The sequence below is a fragment of the Mobula birostris genome, chromosome 12 (genome assembly GCF_030028105.1).
Source record: "Mobula birostris isolate sMobBir1 chromosome 12, sMobBir1.hap1, whole genome shotgun sequence".
In the NCBI taxonomy this organism is placed as follows: domain Eukaryota; kingdom Metazoa; phylum Chordata; class Chondrichthyes; order Myliobatiformes; family Myliobatidae; genus Mobula; species Mobula birostris.
This window is the reverse complement of record NC_092381.1, coordinates 47,407,654-47,431,197: the sequence shown is the minus strand read 5'-3', so window position 1 is coordinate 47,431,197 and position 23,544 is coordinate 47,407,654. Positions and strand designations below refer to the sequence as shown.

Below are 23,544 nucleotides of genomic sequence, written 5' to 3'. Positions count from 1 at the left end.
CTTTATCTATCCTACGTGTAATCTCCTCAAAGAATTCCAACAGGTTCATCAGGGAAGATTTTCCCTTAAGGAAACCATGCTGACTTTGTCCCATCTTGTCCTGTTTCTCTAAGTACTCCATAACCTCATCCTTAACAATTGATTCCAACATCTTCCCAGCCACTGAGATCAGGCTAACTGGTCTATAATTTCCTTTGGGCTGCCTTCCTCCTTTCTTAAAGAGTGGAGTGACATTTGTAATTTTCCAGTCCTCTGGCACCATGTCAGAGTCCAATGATTTTTGAAAGATCATTACTAATGCCTCCACAATCTCTACTGTAATGTCTTTCAGAACCCTAGGGTGCAGTTCATCTGGTCCAGGTGATAAGTCTTTCAGCTTTTTGAGCACATTCTCCCTTGTAATAGTAACTGCACTCACTTCTCTTCCACCACACACTACAACATCTGGCACACTGCTAGTGTCTTCCACAGTGAAGACTGATGCAAAATACTCATTTAGCTCATCAGCCATCTCCTTGTCCCCCATTATTATTTCTTCGGCCTCATTTTCTAGCAGCCCTACATCCACTTTCATCTTTTTTTTATTTTTTTTTTACATACAGTACTTGAAAAAGCTTTTACTATCCACTTTGATAATGTTTGCTAGCTTGCTTTCATATATCATCTTTTCTGTCTTAATGATTCTTTTAGTTGATCTCTGTAGGGCTTTAAAGGCTTCCCAGTCCTGTCTTTCCACCAATTTTTGCTTTGTTGTATGCCTTCTCTTTTGCTTTTACATTAGCTTTGATTTCCCTTGTCAGCCATGGTTGTACTATTTTGCCACCCAGTACATTAAAATGTATGGGTCCATGGAGTATTGGCCATCTGGATTCAGAATTGGCTTGCTGATGGAAGACAAGGTAGTGGTTGATGGGACTTCTTCATGCTGGAAGTCAGACTAGTGGTGTTCTGCGGAGCCCCTTACTTGAACCTCTGCTGTTTGTGAAATTTGCAAATTTCAATCTGGTGGAATGAAGTTGGAATGGCAGGCCAGACTCGTTGGGTCAAATGGCCTAATTCTTTTCCTAGGTCTTATTGTCTACTCAAAATAGGTCTTTGGTTGTCATAGCCGGGATAAGGTGGGAGGGATGGTTGGAAAATGCGGTGCATAGTGGGGATAAGCTTCCACTGCCTATTAGAATACTACCAATGGCATGTATTTCAAATGGCCTCTGGCAAACAAATCCAGCTCCTGGCCTTCACTTGTGGCAGAACTATTTCAGCTGCCAGGCAAAGAGGCATCTTAAAATCAGTCGCTTCAGGCAGATGGGGCTCGTCAGCCATGGTTGGCAGCCCATCTGGGAGAAGGAAAATTCTGAATTCAAACTTCCACTGGCTTGCAGCTATATCCCGTCATGGGGAAGGCTTCAGAGTAAGCCCCAAGGAAAAAAATCTGCAGCTGGAGTCCCCAAGGCAGTCCTACATTGAGTTCAATGCTGACTGGCAACTCCTGTGGCGCTGCTGGGCCAAACTGTATCGGTCTCTGCTTTTCCTTTGGATTCATCTGCTGTACGGAGGGCGGGAGCCTGCTACATTGACAACAGTTTTTGCTCTCTGTATTGTACGGCCCTGGCTTGCATCTTGGCTTGACTATCATTCAGACAGCTAGTACGGTTGACCTCAACTAACAGAAGCCTCACTCACTTATCCTGGTAATGAAACTGTTTTCTTTTCTCCCCATTCCATAACTAACCACCTACAACACTCAGAGTTCTATGCTCTGTGACCTCTAGCAGGAAGGTAAATGCTTGGGAAAACAGTGAAAGGCAAAACCAAAGTAGTAGGTGTGATGGGTTGGATAGTTTGAAGTGTGTATATTTTAATGGAAGGAGTATTATGGGCAAAAGGTGATAAACTTAGAGCATGGGTCAGTACGTGGAACTACGATGTTGTGGCCATCATGGAAACTTGGATGAGAGGGGCAGGAATGAGTGATTAATGTACCAGGTTTTTGAAATTTTAGAAAAGATGAAGAAGGTTTAAAAAAAAAGTGGAGTGGTGGGGAGGAGGGATAATCAGGGAAGATATCACAGCTGCACTCAGGGAGGGTTCAGACAGTGAGTCCATTTCAGAATCAGAATCCGGTTTATTATCACTGGCTTGTGTCGTGAAATTAGTTAACTTAGCAGCAACAGTTCAATGCAATACATAACCTAGAAGAAAAAAATAAAATAATAATAATAAATAAATTACAGAATAGAACTCAGGTATAGGAAGGGTGCAATCACACTGAAGGGATTTTTATTACAGATCCCACTATAGCCAGCAGGACTTCAAGGAACAGATATGTAAACAGATTAAGGAAATGCGGATTTCAACTTCCTTAATATAAACTGGGACCACTTTAGTGCAAGGAGTTTAGATGGACTAGAATTTGTTAAGCATATCCTGGAAAGTTTCTTAAATCAATATGTGGACCATCCAGTGAGAGGAGGGCCCTACTGGACCTGGTGTTGGGTAATGAACCTGGCCAGGTGACAAACCTTTCAGAAGGTGAGCAGTTAGGGAACAGTGATCACAACTCCTTAACTATCAGGATAGCTATATATAAGGACAGGTATGGTCCTTGCAGGAGAGTTTTAAATTGGAGAAGGGCAAATTACGAGGGCATTAGGCAGGAACTAAGAAGAGTTAATTGGGAATATCTTTTCTCCTGCAAGCCAATCTCAGACACGTGGAGGGTATTTAAAGATCAATTGCACGGAGTACAGGAAAGGTATGTTCTGGTTTGAAAGACGGATGGGGATGGAAAGATAAAGGAACCTTGGGTCTCCAGAGAGGTGATGAATTTAGGCAAGAAGGAAAAGTATGTAAAGCTTCAGATGTTTAGATCAAATGAAGCATATGGTGAGTATAAAGAAGCCAGAAAAGAACTAAAGAAAGGAATTAGAAAAGCCAGGATGGGCCATGAAATATCCTTGACAAGTAGAATCAAGGTGAATCAGAAGGCATACTATACATACATCAAGTGCAAGAGGATAACTAGAAGGAGGGTGGAACTACTGAAGGATAAAGGGTGCAATACTTGCTTGGATTCAGAGAACATGATTGGGGTACTTAAGGATGCATACAGCTCCTCTCCCCTCCCCCCCATTGGGAAGGTCAGATCACAACCTGGTGCATCTAAAACCCCATATGAGTCATCTGTTATCGGCCCCCAACCAACACATATTCCACTCTCCCCTCCTACCCCTCCTCACAGTCCCCCACCCTGCTCTCATGACTATACCCCTTCCCCACACGAAACCACCACAGTGGGCTTCACAGCTGATCAGGTGAGAAGACAGCTGAAACGTCTCAACCCAAGCAAGGCTGCAGGACTGGATGGTGTCAGTACCAGGGTGCTCAAAACCTGTGCCCTTCGGTTATGTGGAGTAATTCGCCATGTCTTCAACCTGAGCCTGAGGCTCCTGAGGGTTCCTGTGCTGTGGAAGATGTCCTGCCTCGTCCCTGCGCCCCAGCGGCCTCTGAGTACAGACCAGTGGCATTGACCTCCCACATCATGAAGACCCGGGAGAGACTTGTTCTGGAGCTGCTCTGGCCTATGGTCAGGCCACACTTAGATCCCCTCCAGTTCGTCTACCAGCCCCGACTAGGAGTTGAGGATGCTATTGTCTACCTGCTGAACCGTGTCTACGCCCACCACGACAAGCCAGCCAGCACTGTGAGGGTCATGTTTTTTGACTTCTCCAGTGCGTTCAACACCATCCACCCTGCTGTGCTGGGGGAGAAGCTGACAGTGATGCAGGTGGATGCTTTCCTGGTATCATGGATTCTTGATTACCTGACTGGCAGACCACAGTACGTGTGCTTGCAACACCGTGTGTCCGACAGAGTGATCAGCAGCACTGGGACTCCACAGGGTCTGTCTTGTCTCCCTTTCTCATCACCATTTACACCTCGGACTTCAACTACTGCACAGAGTCTTGTCATCTTCGGAAGTTTTTGGATAACTCTGCCATAGTTGGATGCATCAGCAAGGGAGAGGAGGCTAAGTACAGGGCTACAGTAGGAAACTTTGTCACATGGTGTGAGCAGAATTATCTGCAGCTTAATGTGAAAAAGACTAAGGAGCTGGTGGTAGACCTGAGGACAGTTAAGGCACCAGTGACCCCGGTTTCCATCCAGGGGGTCAGGGTGGACATGGTGGAGGATTACAAATACCTGGGGATACGAATTGACAATAAACTGGACTGGTCTACAAGAAGGGTCAGAGCTGTCTCTATTTCCTGAGGAGACTGAGGTCCTTTAACGTCTGTCGGACGTTGCTGAGGATGTTCTATGAGTCTCTGGTGGCCAGTGCTATTGTGTTTGCTGTTGTGTGCTGGGGCAGCAGGCACCAACAGAATCAACAAACTCATTTGTAAGGCCAGTGATGTTGTGGGGATGGAACTGGACACTCTGACTGTGGTGTCTGAAAAAAGGCTGCTGTCCAAGTTGCATGCCATCTTGGACAATGTCTCCCATCCACTACATAATGTACTGGGTGGGCACAGGAGTACATTCAGCCAGAGACTCATTCCTCCGAGATGCAACACAGAGTGTCATAGGAAGTCATTCCTGCCTGTGGCCATTAAACTTTACAACTCCTCCCTTGGAGGGTCAGACACCCTGAGCCAAGAGGACTTATTTTCTGGCATAATTTACATATTACTATGTAATTATGTATGGTGCAACTGTAACGAAAACAAATTTCCCCCGGGATCAATAAAGTATGACTACAATGATGACTATGACTGATAAGTATCTTGCTTCAGTATTTACCAAGGAAAAGGATATGGAGGACCAGGAGATCAATGCTGAGCATATAAATGTGTTGGCGTGTTCAGAGGTCAAGAGGAGGAAGTGTTAGATACCCTAATGAGTATTACACTGGATAAGGCCTCAGGGCCTGATGCGATTTACCTCAGATCATTAAAGAAGGCAAGAGCTGAGATTGTTGGGGTCTTGACCAGTATCTTTGTGTCTTCTCTAGCCACAGGCAAGGTCCCAGGGGACTGGCAAGTGACTAATGTTTTACATCTATTTAAGCAGGTAACAAGGGAAAATCCTGGGAACTATAGATTGGTGAGTCTCACGTCAGTTAGAGGGAAGTTGCTGGAGAAAATTTTTAGGGATAGGATAATGAGCATTTGGAAACCCATGGCTTAATTAGGGAGAGCCAGCATGGCTTTGTGCAAGGCAGGTTGTGCTTTACCAACTTGATTAAGTTTTTTGACAAAATTTCAAGATAGATTGATGAGGGTAGGACAGTGGATGTTGTTTACATGGATTTTAGTACGGCATTTGATAAAGTCCCTCATGGGAAGCTAATCCAGAAAATTAAGATGTATGGGATCCGCAGCCAATTGGCTGTTTGGGTTCGGAATTGGCTTGCACAAAGAAGACAGAGGGTAGTGGTTGCAGGGACTCATTCAAGCTGGAGGTTTGTAATGATTGGTGTTCTGCAGGGATCTGTGCTGGGGCCTCTGCTCTTTGTGATGTGTATAAATTACTTGGATGAAAGTGTGGATGGGTGGGTTGGTAAATTTGTAGATGATACTGAGATTGGTGGAGTTGTGGTTAGTGGAGAAGACTGGCAAAGAATACAGAGCATTTTGATCAGTTGCAGATATGGGCAGAGAAATGGCAAATGCAGTTTAACCCAGATAAATGTGAGGTGTTGCACCTTGGTAGGACAAATGCAAGGGGATAGTGCATAGTGATCATTAACTGTGCTGCCAAGCAGAGAGATCTTGGGATCCAAGTTCATAGCTACTTGAAAGTGGCTACACCGGTCAGTAAGGTGGTTAAGAGTCCTGACGAAGGGTCTCGGCCTGAAACATCGACTGTACCTCTTCCTAGAGATGCTGCCTGGCCTGCTGCGTTCCTCCAGCATTTCGTGTGTGTTGCAAGGGCTTTTATATGATGTTTGAATTGGCACTTGGATGTAAGGAAGATGGAGGGATATGGACATTGTGTAGGTGGAAGGGATTAGTGTTTGGATGTTTTTGATTTGCTTTTTAGCTGTTTCAGCATACACTGGGCTGAATAGCCTGTTCCTGTGCTGTACTCTTCTATGTTCTGTGATTTTGCATCCTTCACACTCTGCCCCATCATTGGCATCTGCGCTGGATTGTAACTCTGAATTCTTTCCCTGTATTTCCCGACTTCTCTGTATTCAAACTCCAGAAAGTTTCAAATCTTGCTTTTTTGTGACTCCTTATAATATCCCCTTGCTGAGTTAATATTAAGATGTTGCTCATGGGAAACATTTCCAAACATTTAATATTTTAAAGAAGCTAAATAAATCCAGGTTACTGTATTAGTAATTTACATGTAAACTGTAATTATGGTTAACTTAGTAAATATAAACAAGGACAAAGGTAAATTTAAATTTTTAATGTTTAACAATATGAAACAGTATTTCTTGTCCTGAATCCAGCAGAACACAAGCAACTGTCAAAACTAATATTTCATTTACAAGTTCTACAATTATTGATCCAATCCCATGATGCACTTTAAGAATTGACATTTCAGATTGTAGATTAACTTTTCCAATATTTATGTGCAATCAATGCATTATATTATAATATAATAAATATAATAAAGAGATACATGTTCAGTGCAGAATTTTTAAATCTGCCTCTTTTAAAAGCAAAAGTGTTTGGTATCCTTCAATTTCCATTATTTCAGTTAGCAGTAAACGGATTGTTGTCTTTCTGTTGCCCTTTCAAAGATGCTGAATGCAAGAACCATTTACATAAAGATACTTCTAAACAAACAAAGGCTTTGTTTGCCTTAAGTGTTGAAGAGAATAATGTGCAATATGGCTGCCAAATCAAACGGAAATCAAAAGCTCCTTGGGATTCTCAAATTTATATTTTATAGTGTAACACTTATCCTAGAGTTTCCTGAATTTGAAGCTAAGTCTCCAGCCAGGTGAAAAATCTTACTGGAAATAGTTTTGTTCTCCTCAAGCATTTTATACTTCATATTGTTATAACAATTAAATTAAAGGAAGGTAATTTAAGTGGAGTATTGGGTTGAATGTCTTATAATGCAATGCTCTAATACTAAATTCAATCAGAGTTGGCTACCACTGCCTGGAAATGAAACTTTTGCATTAGCTAGCAGCTAAATCAATTATAGAAGGATATTAAGTATTTTGTGGGGGGGGAGAGGTGAACTGATATTCTGAGAAAAATCTTGAGTATTTTCCATGTTTATCCATAAATTATTTGCCTCTTTCAAGAAATAATTATTACAGGTTGGAAAGTTTGCATTTCAAGATGGACATATGAAAGTTTTTCCATATTTCTCTGGAAGGGAGTTACTACACAGTATGTTTATATCAATAGCAAGTCAGACAATGGTACTGGAAATGAGTTTGCATATAAATATTTTAAACTAGGAAATAGAGGGTTAAAGTAACATTCTGATAACCAACTTTTATTCCCAGAATGATGCAAAACAACCACAGATTGAGTTTTTTTAAAACCTCCCATAGTTTGAAAGAAAGTAAGTCTGAATATAAAATACCTGATGAAACTGTTCAGTTTTTTCATCATTGCTATTGACCTCCTAATGCATATGGCAAGTTGTTGAATGTAGAAGGCTTTTTTGAACTTGGGCCCCATCATTTAATGGGAGTGTTGTTCCTAATGTGATTTGTCTGCTGGCGAAGGGAATAGCAAGCCTAGTCTTACTGCAATAGATTCTTCATCTGACATCATCGCATGTAAAACCTTCCATAAGCAACAAATTTAACAATAAAATCAAAAGTTGCCACTGTTCACACATTCGTCAATCACTTTCTTCACAATATTTTTCAAACACCTTCAACGTGAACTGACATCTCAGATAATTGATTTTAAAAGATGCAAACCACTCACTGAAGACACCTTACTAGCTGAAACAGGATATAAGCTCATTGGACACTGCAACTGATAATAAAAAGGTAATGAAAAGTGATGTGTTATTTGCTCTATTTAAATGCAAGCAGTTTACATCTTTATATTCTTGGGTATTTTTTGGAGGTCAATGAGTGCTGTGTGGTAATGCATTTTAATAACTGAAAGCTATTTGCATATGAAATAATGTATTTACATTTTTACAAAGACACTTATTTAGGAATAACATTACTGTAAATTACTAAACCAGTAATTTACTCCCTGAACCAAAGTAAACCAGTTGTGTTTATAATTCCTGAGAACCCAGTTGAAGTTGTTCTCAATCACAAAAGAAGTTCACAAAGATTACCAGTAAATGCAAATGTACCATTCTCCAGAGCAAGGGGGAAAAAAATCATCAATATGGATTTCATAGGTGTTTTGCCAGGATAATTTAAGCATCTTTTATAAAGAAGGCAGTAATGATTTCTTCCCATTTTGTGTGTGTGATTTCAATTTGAGAAGAGCAGCTTGGATTCGAAAATGTGTTCTTGACTCCATTGAGTAATTGTTGTAATCTTGCCTAAACAAATAAAAGTAATCTGCTGTAAATTCTCCAGATTATTTGAATAGTCTGAATGCATTTAGCTAAATAACTACAATTACACGGTAGAACAAATACTGTGACGAAGAGAGACCTATATATTCCAATAACATCCTATGCTCAAGTCATAGCAATGTCTTTTGGCGTGTAATATAGCTTATAATTTTAGTAATACAGAATCATTTCTTTGTGAAGGTCTGCCCCTCCAAATGATACAACAAAGTGATCTGCAGATGTGAACAATTCCATTGGCAGTCATGAAAACCTCTAATTATCTCAAAGTCTCTTCTGAAGAAAACAGTTTCTGCTCCTCAGTCTTCATTCACAACCAATTCCTTACACTCAAAGTTAATACCTTTGCTTTCTCCTGTATCCAGGACTCAATGACGTTCCTTTTGTTTCTTAAAATATAGTACCTAACCATTATATGATCATCTTCCTCAGTCATATAATTTATTTGCTAATTACATTCAGGTATCTCCATCCAATCAAACAATAAGAAATACTGTATTTATTCTAAATTATTTTTTCACATTGCATCAAAGTGCTGGTTGTTAGTTGGAATGGCTTTTATTGAAAGGTCAACATATCAGGAGTGAGAGCGGGAGCTTCTGAAAAAGCAGGTTTTATTGATTGGCCAATTGGAGGGAACCTTAACCAGTAAAAGGAAGGTAAGGATAAGTGAAACAGTTATTGTTGCAGTGGATCAGAGTAAGAGTGGGGAGCAGAGGCTTTGGATCAGTGAAGAAGCGCAGGTGAGAACCAAATAAAAATCAGGCATTTAGTTTCCAGTTTATCATTAGCACTTGACTCAGTGTAAGCAGGAAGGTAGTCAAGGCAGTGGAATACTCCTCCCACACAAAGCGGGAAGTCACGGTCTCCCTGAATAACTACACCTATGGGAAGTGCACCCAGCTGCAGCTCTTGACAAACCAGGTCAAGGAAATGGAGCTGGATTTTGAGGCACTCAGGATCATAGCTGAAAGTTCAGTGAAGGGGGTCATACCTTCAGATAGATGGGTGGCCACCAGGAGAAGTAAGTGGAGTAAACGGACAGTGTAGAGTTCCCCTGTTGCTATTCTCCTCCCTAACGGGTATGCCACTTTGGGTACTGTTGAGTGGGATGTTCTTTCAGGGGCTAGTAGCAGTAGCTGGGTCTCTGATACTGTGACCAGCTGTGAGGCTCAGAGGGGACGGGGGCAGTCAGACCATAGTGAGAGGAGACGAGATAGTGAGTGGACAGACAGAAGATTCTATATCCACAGAAGAGACACCAAGATGATGCCAGGGTGAAGGGTGAAAAATATCTCAAAGGGGAGAGTAAACAGCCAGAGGCTGTTGTACACATTGGTACAAACATCATGGTGGGACAAGTGATGAGATCCTATAGAATGAGTATAGGGAGTTAGATCAGAAGTTAAGAAACGTGACCACAAGGGCAGTGATCTCCAGGTTGCGACTGGTGCCACGTGCTATTGAGGTCGGAAATCGAAAGACAAGTTCTGCCGTGCCTTTTCTTTGCCGATGCTCAATTCTGTTAACTTATTTAAAGGTCCTGATACAGACTGAAAGAATGAGTTATGTAGAGTTGGAGAATTCAACAGAGAGTCTGGAAGGTTGCAAAGTGTCCTGGTGCATTTTAGCCTCTGGAGCTCCGGTATCAGAACCAGCCGTTTCTGCCAGTCATTTTTCTGCCATTACCGCTCAGCTTTTCTTTCTCTATTAGTATAGCTGGGCTTGTTGGGCATGTCCCACAGCCCTGCTATCAGCAACACTAAATACATAGGAAGACACTTAAGTGCTTCCAACTGCAACGTGGTCTCATCCTATCAGAGATGTACTTTTAGTTCTCCTCCTCTCTGTGAATGAAAACTTAGTTTTCACTCTTTCTCAGTTGTGACCAAAGTGTCTTGGGCATGTTCTTTTATTACCCCAGAAGCAGCCTGACCTACTGAGTGCTTCCAGTATCTTTTGTTTACTAGCTTCTGCTGTCTTTAATTTTAATTTATCTGATGGTACAGGTTCTATGTCTTCATACAATGAGAACTCGAGATCACACAACAAGTTATGACAACCTCATGGCAGCATACTGATGTGTTCTATGTATGATAGGCTGTGCTAGAGTATTGAGATATTTCTCTGCTACCTAGCCCAAGGATTCACATGCAAATATGTACATATATTTCAATTATATTTTCTGGATATAGAATAACTTGAATTTTACCTTCATGTTATAAAATAATATTTAGATTCTTACTTTGCACTTTCCAGAAATTTGACTGCCTCATCATTCCTGCCTTCTTGCATGCAAAGAAGACCGTGCTCCAGTAAGGCATTTGGAATCAGGTAATGGTCATACCTGATCATGTGCTGGCTGAAACAGTAAACAGCAGGTAAATGAGTGATTAGTTTTTAAAAAAATAATGTGAGATTAAAATAAGACATAAGCTGCAATAATCCTCACAATTCATTCTTTTCCAAGTTCACAACCATTTTTCTTTGGGCTGATCAGAACAGGCAAGACAGAGACGTCACCCCAAGTCACCACTGTCAGTTTGTAGTGAGTATAAGAATTAACTCTTTCCTTTGTACAGTTGCTTTCCAGGAAGTGCTGTTCAAATTTTATCAGCCATTTATAGGTCAAAGAGTTTTTATATAATGGAACTGAAATTTACAATCTTCTGATTTGACTAAAAAGGTTCTACTACACAGAGGTTTTCAAAATGAGTGTAAATTTTGATGAAAGAACTTGCAGTGTCACAGATTCTTGGCTTTATATACAATAGAAGATGATGGTCGTAGAACTGCACAACACAGAGGAATGTCCGCCCAACTGATCCATGTTGATTGTGATGCCCATCTACACTAATCCCACTTGCCTGCATTCTGGCACTCCACTCCTCTCTGATCTAAGTAATTGTTCATATGCTTCTGAAATCGTGTAATTGTTTCTACCTCCACCACTGCATCTGGCAGCTTGTTCCATCCTCTGTGTAAACTTGAAATCCAGATCTCCTTGAAATTTCTATACTCTCACCTTAAGCCTTGGCCCTCTGGTTTTGGATTTCCCTATCTTGGGAAAGAGACTTGCATTCTATCCCCCTCAATCTAATGGTGAAGCATTGGAGGCTGAACCTCCAGTGCTCTACTGCAATTAATTCCAGCCTGTTCAATCACTCCTCGTATCCAAAGCTTTCGATCTAGGCACCATCCTGGTGAATCTCTTCTGCATACTTTGTGTAACGTGCTAATTAGAATTATGCACAATACGCCAAGTGTGGACTAACCAGTATTTTGTACATGATGTCGCAACTCTTATACACCATGATGTAATGTAACTTATCAGCTTTCCATGACTGCATTTTCACATTGTTCTTAGCACAACATTTTCTGGAACCTGGCAAATAATATTGTACTGTTATGTGTAGAGATATGAAACCAGGGTTTTGTTTAAAAGTATAATAAACTTGGGGTCTAAGTGATTTGTTCTGGCTCCTACTTCCTATTTATAACTAAATTAAACTAAATTCCTTTCCTTGGTAAGGGAATTTTTAAGGGTAACAATTCCTTTACAAAGTCTGTCAAAGGTTGAAGAAACATGTTTTCAAATGATATTAGATTTTCAGTTAATTCTACTTACTTTGTATGAATCCAGCTGAAGTACTCTTCTGCTTCCGAGAGTTTGTCTAAGTGTTTCAGACAAAGACCTTTAAGCAGCTTCATCAGGCACTTATCATCCATAAGGTACTCATTTACTGAAATTAAAAGGCCAGAAGAAGATTAAAAAAACACACATGTATTTCATCTTGATTGAACATTTTTTTAAACTGAAAAATGTAATCATTATCAAAAGCAAGGTAGATTGGTTGAATATAGGCCGTTATCTATAAAATATTAGTTTGCCTGAGTGCACTAAAGACCACTGTATTCTAAAGAATTCTATTTAGGTTGCATCACATTCTCAGAATGTCAAAAATGAACTGCAGAGAGTGTGGAGTCCAATCTTTGCACAAGGACTCATAAATATACTGGTGAGATAAAGTACCAGATAATATGATATTCTTTACTGCTGGCACTTGTTGGGGGACTAATGCTGGCTGGAATATGTTGGATGCTGATGTTTTTGATCCGAGGTTCTTCAGAAGTCAAGAATGAAGCATAAAACTTGTTGCTTACCATTGTTTATTAAGTGTTAAGGAGAACAAAGGGATTGGGAAAGGAAAGCAGCAAAAGCAGAGCCTAGAAGCAAGAGAAGGCAAAGGCAGGAAAGAGACAAAGGTAAAAGAGGAAGAGACAAGATACTTTGCTCTTCTTATACCAGTTTGCTAATTAGCAACAAATTTCATTCAAATTGTGTTGTTTGAGTCAGCCATTATGAGAGCCCCCATGCAATTAATGTGATTGTGCACCTGTAATAAATTGTTTAAAAAAACTACAACCTCTATAAACTGAACAATTACATGTACACAGGTAACTCTACAGAAATACAAACAAGCATTAGTTAAACTACAAGAAAAATATCAATTACACAGTCTAATCCAACAAATACTAGAACAACCTTACTGCATTCATTCAGATAATTGCCATGGAATCCTCATATCCATTTTAGGGGGCAGAAAATGGATATGATATTCCATGGCAATTGTCTGAATGTTTTATATCTTCATAGTCATAAAGTTGCAAGATGGAACCTCTGATTTTGTTATTGCCTGTAAGCAACTTCTCCTCCCTCTTCCCAATAAAATCTCATTTTGAGGTTCTCAAGGATGGTCAATACAATGCTCCCCATAGCTTTCTACTGTAACCAGAGCCTAAAGTCAGGATCCAAGCTCATCTCTCAAAACCAACTCTACTTTTGTCAGAAAAAAATGGTGAATTCAGCAGACAGCTTGAGTATGAACAAGTCACGAGAGTCCTTTGAATGCATAAAGAAGTTTTGATGACAGCCACATACTATCTGTAATTCTAGGGAATAACAGCTTTACAATCAATAAAGAGCTTGGCTTAAGATGGAAACAGATGTTCATGAATGCAATCCACTACTCTGAACTTTATGCAAACTTCAGTCTTGGCAAATCCATGTAGTCATGGTACCTGCAGATCTCTATCAGAGAAGAAGAGGTATTCTCCTCTCTGTTCAGCAAATATCCACAACGTTTCACATACAATGGCCAGCTACAGCTGGCAACATGTAATGTATTTCACCCATTAATGCATGGAATCCAGAGGTGACAGGTTCAGGGTGAGATTTATGTTCAGCTCCAAAGAATTGTACAGGGTTGGAACTCTGTTAACAGATGGTCACAGCTCTCAGTCATCATTAATTGAGGAAAGACCATTGCTCATCAGAGGAAAGGACTGTAGCTCTCAAACCTCTGGGGCACAGGTAACCCTAGCAGCCTTTCCCTTATCCTTAGGCCTGCTTTGTGGGAGATTTCTTGATCGTGGCTGCTCTCTCTAGCTTGAGGCCAAGGAGATCACAGCCAAAGACCACTGTGCTTTTAGCCAAAAGAAAGGCTTTACTTTCAAATGACTTCTGAATGTCCAGAAGCACTGCAGCACCGTGTTCACAAAGTCTGCTCTGACTGACATTCAAAGAACTGATGACTACTTTAAACAGCACAAGTGTAGACCTTCCTCCTACTGACCAAACCCGATTTCCTATGTTTGGTTTACTGGATGGTATCTGCATACACATGAATAACTTTCATTAGGGAAGTATCAATCGGGCATTAGCTAAGAATTGGCATCACCTCTACTCCTTCAGTCCAAAGTTCTATTTTATTTAAAAGGGCATTAAGGACATAATATAATTCAACCCTATGCTGCTTAAAATACAAGCACCGCACACTTGAACTTCAAAACCATATTCTCTGGAGGTTGCATTATTAGTCCAAACCAGTGAATTACATTAATAATATAACTATAGCACAACAGAGCAGTGACAGTCAAAAACATCACACGCCAGTCTGAGGTAATTTTAAGCTCACTTTACAAAGCTGAATGCCCAGAGATCAGAATTCTCAACATTATCAAAATCAATAGGAGAAACACAAGATTCAGAAAAATTTTATTAAACTGATGGTCTATTTAAAACCTGCAGGCACATCACTGCCTTACAGGTCCCCTTCCTTTTTCTGTGTTATCAAATACTTCTTTTTACGTGAATTTCTCAAGAATGAACGTACCTGGCGCACTATCAAGTCCCCTCTCAGCATTGTTGAGTGTCTCAAGCATGCCTTCTGTCAGATCTTGATGTTTACCGATTACTGTATAGCCATTCCAAATGTACATCATTTCCTGAAAAAGGAATGGGTTAAATTGTATCTCTTTTGTTATGTGGCAATCCATTATGGTTACAAATCTGAAATCTTATTTCCAGTTAAATTAAGTGACATTTCCCCAAAGAAGGTGGTGGTGTTAGGTGTCTTGAAAAATATTAAGTAGATGTTCCCAGAACCTCATACGATCTATTCCAAGACACTGAGGGAGTCAAAGGAGGAGATTGGTGGGGCCTTTACAGAGATCTTGATATCCTACTTAGCCAAAGGCAGGTTCCAGAAAACTGGAGAATAGTCATAGTTGTACAATTGTTTAAGAAGGGCAACAGGGATAATACAGGAGATTATAGACTATTGGGCATTACATCAGCGGTAGGTAAATTACTGAGGATTCTTCAGGGCAGATTCAGAAAAGCAGAGACTTATTAGGAAAAGTCAGCATAGCTTGGTGCAAAGGGTGTCCAGTCTCACAAATATGACTGATTTTTTTCAGGAAGTGACAAAGGCGACCGAAGAGAGTCGGAAAATGGATGTTGACTATACAGACTTTAGTAAAGCATTTGACAAGCTCCATCTTAGTGGACTGGTCCAGAAGACTAGGTTGCATGGGAACCATGGTGACTTGGCAAGTTGGATACAACATTGCCTTGGTCATAGAAGATAGAGATAGCAGTATTTCTCTGACTGGAAGTCTGTGACCAGTGGTGTTTAGCAAGGATTAGTGCCTCTTGTTTGTGATTACATATAAATAATGTGGATGAAAACGTAGATAGCCTGATTAGCAAATTTGAAGATGACACAAGAAGTGGTGAGGAATGGTGTCAAAGGATCCAGATCAATTGAAAATTTGGAGAGAGAAATGAAATGGATTTAATGAGAACAAGTATGAACAGGTTATGCATTTTGAGAAGTCAAATTCAAGAGGGAAGTTTAGAGTAAATGGCAGGGCCCTAGGAACTTTGATGTATAGAGGGATCTTGGGGCACAAGTCCTTAGCTACTTGTAAGCAGCAGCACCCATGAACAGTAGTAAAGAGGTGTATGATGTGCTTGTCTCATTGGTCAGACAAGAATTGGCAAATCAAGATGCAGCTGCATAGTTAGGCCACATTTGGAGTATTGTGTGCACTTAAGGTCTCCATACTCTTGGAAAGACGTGGAGGCTTTGGAGACCGTGCAGAAGAGGTTCTCCAGGATGTTGCCTGGACCAGAGTATATTATCTACAAGCAGAAGCTAAGGAGTGACCTGATGAAAGTATCTCAGATTATGAGAGGTGTTGATAAAGTTCAGTAATCTTTTTCCTAGAGTGGGAAAGTCAAATACTAGAGGGCACAGGTTCAAGGTTAGAGGGAGAAATTTTAAAATAGATGTGTGGAGCAAGTTATTTTTACACAAGCAGTGGTAGGTGCCTGGTTTGTTGAGCAATAGTTGCATTACTGACATAGTTCATAGGTTTGAACTAATAATGCAGCTTCCAGAGAACATGGCTTCAAAGTTCAAGAACATGATGCTTGTATTTTAAGCAGCACTGGGTTGAATTATAGCATGTCCCCTTTGCCCATTTATACAAGATGGAACTTTTGATTGTCTGGTTCTACATACACCATGCCCATGTGCCCAAGAAGCAGAAGTGATGCCAATTCTTGGCCGCTGCGTTGTCAGGAGAGGTGGTCAAAGAGGCATTTAGACATATCTGAACAGAAAGGGACTGGACGACACAGACTAACATGAAGTAAAATGAAATTAGTTACATTAGCATCATGCTCAGTGCGGACTTGGAGGGCCAAAGGACCTGTTCCTACCCTGTATTGTTCCAAGTTTTATGTTAAACTCCATAATCTGAAGAGGAATGAATGGTTCACATGCAAAAGTCATACACATGATCAAACTTGCTATCTTTTGGTGTGATTGGATAATGCAAAGCAGAAAGCAAGAAAATTAGTTGTGGTATGTTTATACTGACAGCTTCACCCATAAAATTACATTTTACTGGATCCTCATCACCAAAACGCCAAAGAATAAATAGCATTTAGACCGGCAACTTTTGTGAAACAGCAGAACACTGATAGAATTTGTACTGTTACTTACCAAGGCAGGTACTGTGAGTTTTACAGGATTCTGTGAAAGATAGCGTCGTGCTTTTCTGATTGCAAACTTCTCTGTCGGCAGAGACTTTCCAGCAATTTTCTGTTTCATGTTCGGTACTTTCCTGCAGACAAAATAGTTGTGACTAATATGTTCAATCATTTCAACCATAGTGTGTCCGTAGAGCAAACATAAATGCTCAAATTCAGTTTTGTAAAACATATTAGTGTTTGACAGTCTGCTGGAGGAACTTGGCAGGCTGATCAGCATCTATGGAGGCGGGTGAAAGGGATGGAAATGTCAACATTTTTGGTCAAGGAGATTCTGGATTTGGCCTTTGCTGGACTTCAACCTGAAGCATTGCCATTTCACCCCACCACCACTCCCCAACAATTCTGCCCGAAATTCGAGTTTCTCCAGCAGATTGTTTGCTCCAGATTCCAGAAACTGCAGTATCTTGTGACTCCGTAATAGCATTTGATACCTGTGCAACTGAACATAAGGATGATAAGGAATTTTCATTATTCAGAAACATTATAATGTACACCAGTACCCTGTTGAGGCAGCTCTTCAGTTACTGAAATGGAGACGGAGCTGGCACACGAGGAGTGCAGCAATCTTTCATATACAACTGCAGCAAGTTCACTGCACTTCATCTACAGCTTCCTTCAATGCTAGTGTTTATTTGTTATCTCTTAAAATTGGTCTCTGCCTCAATCTCTCTTTATGCCAACAACTACTCCTGCAAGCGATTCAAATGTTACTGTCTCTGGATATAGATTCCGCTTAAAACTAACTACTTCAGAAAGAACAAATTGTGTTTTTGTCTACAAAATGTAGTTGAGAATTACTATGTAAATAGATGAAGTTGTCAGGGTGTTGATTGTATATATACAGATTGCCCCTTTTGGAGAGGCAGAGTATCACTGACAGCTTCTGATCTTCCAGGTTCAAATTTGCACGTGAACATCAGAAGTCAAAATGCTTCTACTGAAAGTATCCACCTAGTGGTCACTTTTTTGGGCACACCTGTACACCTGCTCATTAATGCAAATATATAATCAGCCAATCATGTGGCAGCAACTCAATACATAAAATGACATGGACATGGTCAAGTGGTTCAGTTGTTGTTCAGACCAAATATCAGAGTGGGGAAGAAATGTGATGCAAGTGAGACCATGGCCTGAAACATCGACTGTACCTCTTCTTAGAGATGCCACCTGGCCTACTGCATTCACCAGCAACTTTGATGTGTGTTGAGTGATTGTTGGTGCTGGATGGGGAGGTTTGAGTATCTCAGAAGGGGCTTTTCTCCTGGGGTTTTCTTGCATCAACTCGGCTAAGCTGAACTACTGGAGTGCCACGTGGGTGGCTATAAATACGGATATGTACTGAGTATAATGGAAACTTATGTAAAGGATGAAAAGTTATTGAATGGTTTATTGTATATATTTATTTTTGAATAAAGTATATTTTGAAATATAAAAAAAAACTCGGTGAAGGACGTTCTTTGGTCGGCTCGAAACCTGATGATCTACCAGCACATGGAGATGTCCGTGGGAGAATGCTGCCAACTGGCACATTCTCGGCTGCAGGAGTATGTGCTGAGGGACGCACTGAAACTCGGTGCAGCAACCGCAAGGGCCCGGTGGGGAAGGACCACAGTATAGGTTTCTCCACCCATGGGAGTGGGAGGGGTCGAGTGGCAGGGAGGATAACCCTCAACAATGATGTGGTAAGGTGAACAACTGGAGTGCCACGTGGGTGGCCATAAGTACGGATATGTACTGACCATAATGGAAACGTATGTAAAGGATGGAAAGTTATTGAATGGTTTATTGTATATAATTTTATTTTTGAATAAAGTATATTTTGAAATTTTGAAAAAACGGTCTCTAGAGTTTACAGAGAATGGTGTGAAAAACTAAAAAACATCTAGAGAGCGGTGATTCTGCGGGAATAAAGCCCCTTGCTAACAAGACGTCAGAGGAGAGTAAGCAGACTGATCAAAGCTGACAGGAAGGTCACTTTAACGCAAATAACATCACATTACAACAGTGGTATGCAGAAGAGCATCTCTGAGTGCACAACATGTTGAACCTTGAAATGGAGGGGTTACAGCAGGAAAAGACCGTAAACATACACTCAGTAGCCTCTTTATTAGGTACAGGAGGTACAGTGGTCACCAAATGTGTACTTTGCCTGTTCTTTTTACTTTCTTAATATAACAGTGCTGGAAGTTTTAGGTGAAAAAGCTCAGTTTCCTGGCAAAGCCAGTTATATTGATATTTGAGCTGTGGCCTTTAGTTACCATAGGAATAGTGCCACCAGGGGGAGCACATCACTGGGGGATGTTCATCATTCATTTGACATTCAGGCCACAGTCTGTGCTGGCTCTCAGTACTTTCCCCACCAATCCCATTCTCTCACCAAGTCTCACCTATCCTCTTCCACAAGTCCATCAGCTCCCCTGACTCCCTTGCAATCCACTACAGCTGCATTTTAGAGTAGGTAATTAATTTAACATAATTTTTACTGATAGAATTCTTCAATCTATCTATATGATTACTTATATGATTTTGCTCTGTGTCTTTTATAATTCAAGGGTTTATTTGCAAGTATTTAAATGTTACAAAGCTTCAATTCTTCATGTTGTGCTACAAGATCTGGCAGGTTTACTTAATGAAACGTGGGCATTTACAACATATTGAGGAACTAACCTAAGACCTGAAACTCACTCCACATGCCCCTTCAAATGTGATAATATCACAATAATCAAGGAATCTTCCTGAAACACTTCTAGAGTTGATAATCCCCAAGATTACTGCAAACATCTCATCTTATAACTTGCTACAGATGTTCCCAAAAAAAAATTTCTGATCGCACCTAACAATACAAAGAGGCAGGGAAATGACACTATTTCAATTCTGAAACGCATGACCATTGTGCAATATACCCTACTGGAAAGATGGTTTTGTTCATTTGTTTTATTCAGATTTGTCAGAGACCCTATATAGTTGAATACCTTGCTCATCTGTAAAGAGTGGCCAAATCACAAAAAAAAATTGCTAGCCAAGGAAAGAGTTAGTAGAGATTAGGGAGAAAAAGAAAATATCAACAAAACAGAGCTCCCATGTACTCCAAATTTGGATGTGATTTCCTTTCCAAGTTTTTATCCATAGATTCTCAATTACAACTGAATGGATAAGGGTAATCTTTTTCCAACAATCATTTAAACTCAAGTTATTAATTGGGAATATTTGAACATATTTTAGCAGTTTCCTGAAGGAATAGATGTGTAAAATGTGGTATCTATTTCACCAAGTAGATCAACAGTCAACTAACAGAAAGTTGTTTTTAAGGTAATCAACTAGTCAGCAGGAAGAGCAGTTTCTTCTAGCACGCAGGAACTGCATATGTATGTCTGAATGCAGTAAAGTATTTAATATTCTTTACAAATAATTAATATATTTAAAAACTGATCATATATTTGTATTGTAAGTCAGCAACAGGTCATAAAAACATTGTACAGGATTAAAGGATCAACCTTTTTTCACCATATACATTTACACATATTGGGAAATTTCTGTGGTGCTGTATCTAAATATAACAAAGCTATAACTGAAACATATAAAGACAAGCATATTAACTCACTTACCTGAATAGCTCAATTTCATCATCTCCAAATGGCTTGTAGTCACCTTCTGCAAACATGCTGAGATAGGCTGCTTTCATGTACATGTATGTAGACTATGTTGATATGGAAAAATAAAACTTTTAATTAAGTAATATTTTAACGTACTGTTTATTTCTGCCTCTTTAGTAACTTTTTCCTCCTAGGTGATTTTATTTTACATTACTGAAATAACAGAACATATTTATTCCAGCATTTGGAAAGGCCATTGAAATACAATTCTAATTTATAATTACAGGTATTATAAACACATCTAATTTATAAAATCATTTAACAATAAGAATGAGTTGCCATGTTACCTTTGTAACAGTGGCACATTTAAAGAATTTTCATTGTTAGTTTATTTCATTACAGCCATCTGGATTAGATTCAAATCTGCTTCTACAAGGATACAACATACTTTCACTGTTGCCTAAAGAAGAAGACATGGATTGATCTCACAGGCGTCCTGCTAAATTTAAACATTGTAAGGATTGGTGATCAAGGCTGTTCTGATGAACATCATCTATCACCAGATCAAGGTAGATGCCATCCTCCCAGTCTCATTTGGTGGAGAGTGCTTTTCATTTTGATACATTCTAGATTCTTCAAGCTGATATTTTATCTTCCCCATGGTCCTATGGTTTTTTGTTGGTGAACCCGCAGAAAGAGGCACTTGGTTTCCCTAGTTCTAAACGTTATAACCATTAGAAGTTGAATAAGAGAGTATCATTGATGAAGGTCTCTTCATTGCAAGTGGTAAATGTGTGAGGAATAAAATATAAGAACAGCTATAGTTAAAGTCATTGTTTATCCGAAACAGTAACAATCTACAATTGCCACCAGCAACATTCTGCCAGTCATCATTGATGAGAAACTCCTGTAAAATGCTTGGTATTCTGCAGCAGGTGATTCACCTCTTTACACCTCTCCACCATCTACTTGGCACACATCAGGAGCATGACTGCGTACTGGATGAGCTTTGCTACGGCACAGCACTGAAGCCCAATTGATTGGCACTCCATCTACTATCATAAACAATCATTCACTCCAGAACGCACACTGTCTTCCAAAATGCACAGCAGTAATTCGCCTAGGCTGCTCTTATAGCACCTCACTAATTTATGACTGGAACCAGATGGACAAGGCAAGGCAGTAGAGGTGTAAAGGAACCAAAAAGAGGTGGTGTTCCCAAGTCAGATTTGCAAACGTATCCCATTCCTGTATCATTGTTGAAGCTAATCTTGTTCGAGTGCGTGATGGGAGTATCTCATCAGATGGTTGGTGATGGCAGCAAGGGATGGCCAATGAATGCTGGCCTTACCAGCAATGCCTTCACTCCATAAATAAAAGGAAAACACTGACAGATTGAAATTGATTAATTACAATTCCTTTTGGAGTTATTAGCAACTTGACAGGCAAATGACAAACAAGAACAACGAGTAAAAGCAATGTTTTAAGCTGCATTGCTAAAATGAATAAAAATTAAAACTCGGCCTATGAATCAGTGGCAGTCCTGTGAAGTTTGTCCCCTCAATATGTGGAAATCAGAAAATGGTACAAACTTTAAACACAAATTCTGAAATAAAAATGGAAAATGCTGGAAACATTCAGCAGGACAGGCAAATGCTGGCAGAGCTATTGCTGCAAGTTGATAATTAGTCAACTAAAATATAAACATCAGTGTGCTAAGTGTCCTGGTCTTTATTTTTTTTTTAATTCCACCTCTAGAGCAAATTTGCTTCATGATTTATGGATATTATGCAATTTCCCAAACAACATACTTCAATGCCAGTGCTCCAAGGCAGATTCCACTGGCTGAGCAGCACAAGTTCTGACAGTGGGTCGAGGAATGCTGTGCTCTGCTGGCACGATAGCTCACGGCTAATCAGCAATGGCCTACACACTGACAGCAGGAGTCTAAAGAATGGTGCAAGTTCATTTACTAAGGCGGTGTGGTCGGCTTACCATTGCCAATGTCAGTCTTGAGCAGTTTTTGGTGTGAGCTCGAGGAAATTTGGAAAGGCATTGGCTTCCTTGCTGGATTAATAGATCATTGCAAATGTCATTTTACAGATTATTTTATTCAAAATTCTCTCTGCACTGATAATGCTAAACAAAATTAGGATTTGTCACTGGAACCCATGAAAAGGCAAAACCTTTTCTCATAAAACATAGAACAGTACAGTACAGGAACTGACCCTTTGGCCCATAACATTGTTCCAAACCAATTAATTAGTAATCAAATGGCTAATTTAACTAATCTCTTCTAATTACAAAACATCCGTATCCTTCCCTTTTCCTCACATTCATGTGCCTATCTTCCCTACCACTGACTTAAGACTCACCGGTCTACAGTTCCCAGGATTATCCTTGCTTCCCTTCTCGAAAAATGAAACAACATTAGCTACTCGCCAGTCCTCTAGGCTGGCGAGCTAAGTTCTAGGTGCAACATTTGAACCCAAGCCACAACAGTGCTGTATACGCCAAAGCACAAATGTCAAAATCTGCCCAGTGTCTGAGGGAGCATGCAGATTAATAGGAAAGACGATTTCCCAAGCAATACCTCATCTAAAGCTATTCTCACCTTAGACCACGAATTTTCTTTACTCAGTAGATCAGCATAGAAATATGCCATTTTCCACTGGCGCTTGAAAGTAAAACACCACATCAGCTCCCAGTAGCACATGTGATGAAACTGCTTCCAGTGTTGCTGGGCCTCACAACACTCCTCAAAGCGTGAAATAGCCTGAAGAACAACGGAGAAAGTAAATAAATCAAAATGGTTAACTTCCATTTTCAGTAAGGCTTTGTACATTATACTTCTTTGAAGTACTGTTCCACTCCAATCTGTCAGGACAGCTTATTTCATTTGGTTCAAAATTGATAGCTGCTTTTTAAAGAGCCTGGATGTAAATTTGGTAACTAGGGAGAAAGAAAAGCACATAGTTTATACTTAACAAGCTTTTTCTTATTCTGGGGGAAGTTTGT

At 40.0% G+C, this 23,544-nt stretch overlaps 1 protein-coding gene across 6 annotated transcripts in view; it reads right to left on the bottom strand.

Moving 5' to 3' along the window:
* Positions 1–23,544, bottom strand: part of ttc39a (tetratricopeptide repeat domain 39A) — a 138,099-nt gene that overhangs the window by 39,952 nt on the left and 74,603 nt on the right. For 4 of the 6 annotated variants that reach the window (XR_011887994.1, XR_011887995.1, XM_072273763.1 and 1 more), the window contains exons 12-17: positions 23,141–23,302; positions 20,539–20,630; positions 16,884–17,004; positions 14,703–14,814; positions 12,155–12,269; positions 10,772–10,888 (exon numbers count right to left, since the gene is read on the bottom strand). Coding sequence is in view for 4 of the 6 variants with exons in the window: in XM_072273763.1 (XP_072129864.1) it covers positions 10,772–10,888; positions 12,155–12,269; positions 14,703–14,814; positions 16,884–17,004; positions 20,539–20,630; positions 23,141–23,302 (719 nt within the window). In the remaining 2 variants the exon portion in view is untranslated. Of the gene's footprint in view, positions 1–6,421; positions 8,494–10,771; positions 10,889–12,154; positions 12,270–14,702; positions 14,815–16,883; positions 17,005–20,538; positions 20,631–23,140; positions 23,303–23,544 lie in introns of those variants that run through there. The other 2 variants (XM_072273761.1, XM_072273764.1) reach the window with 1 other exon arrangement.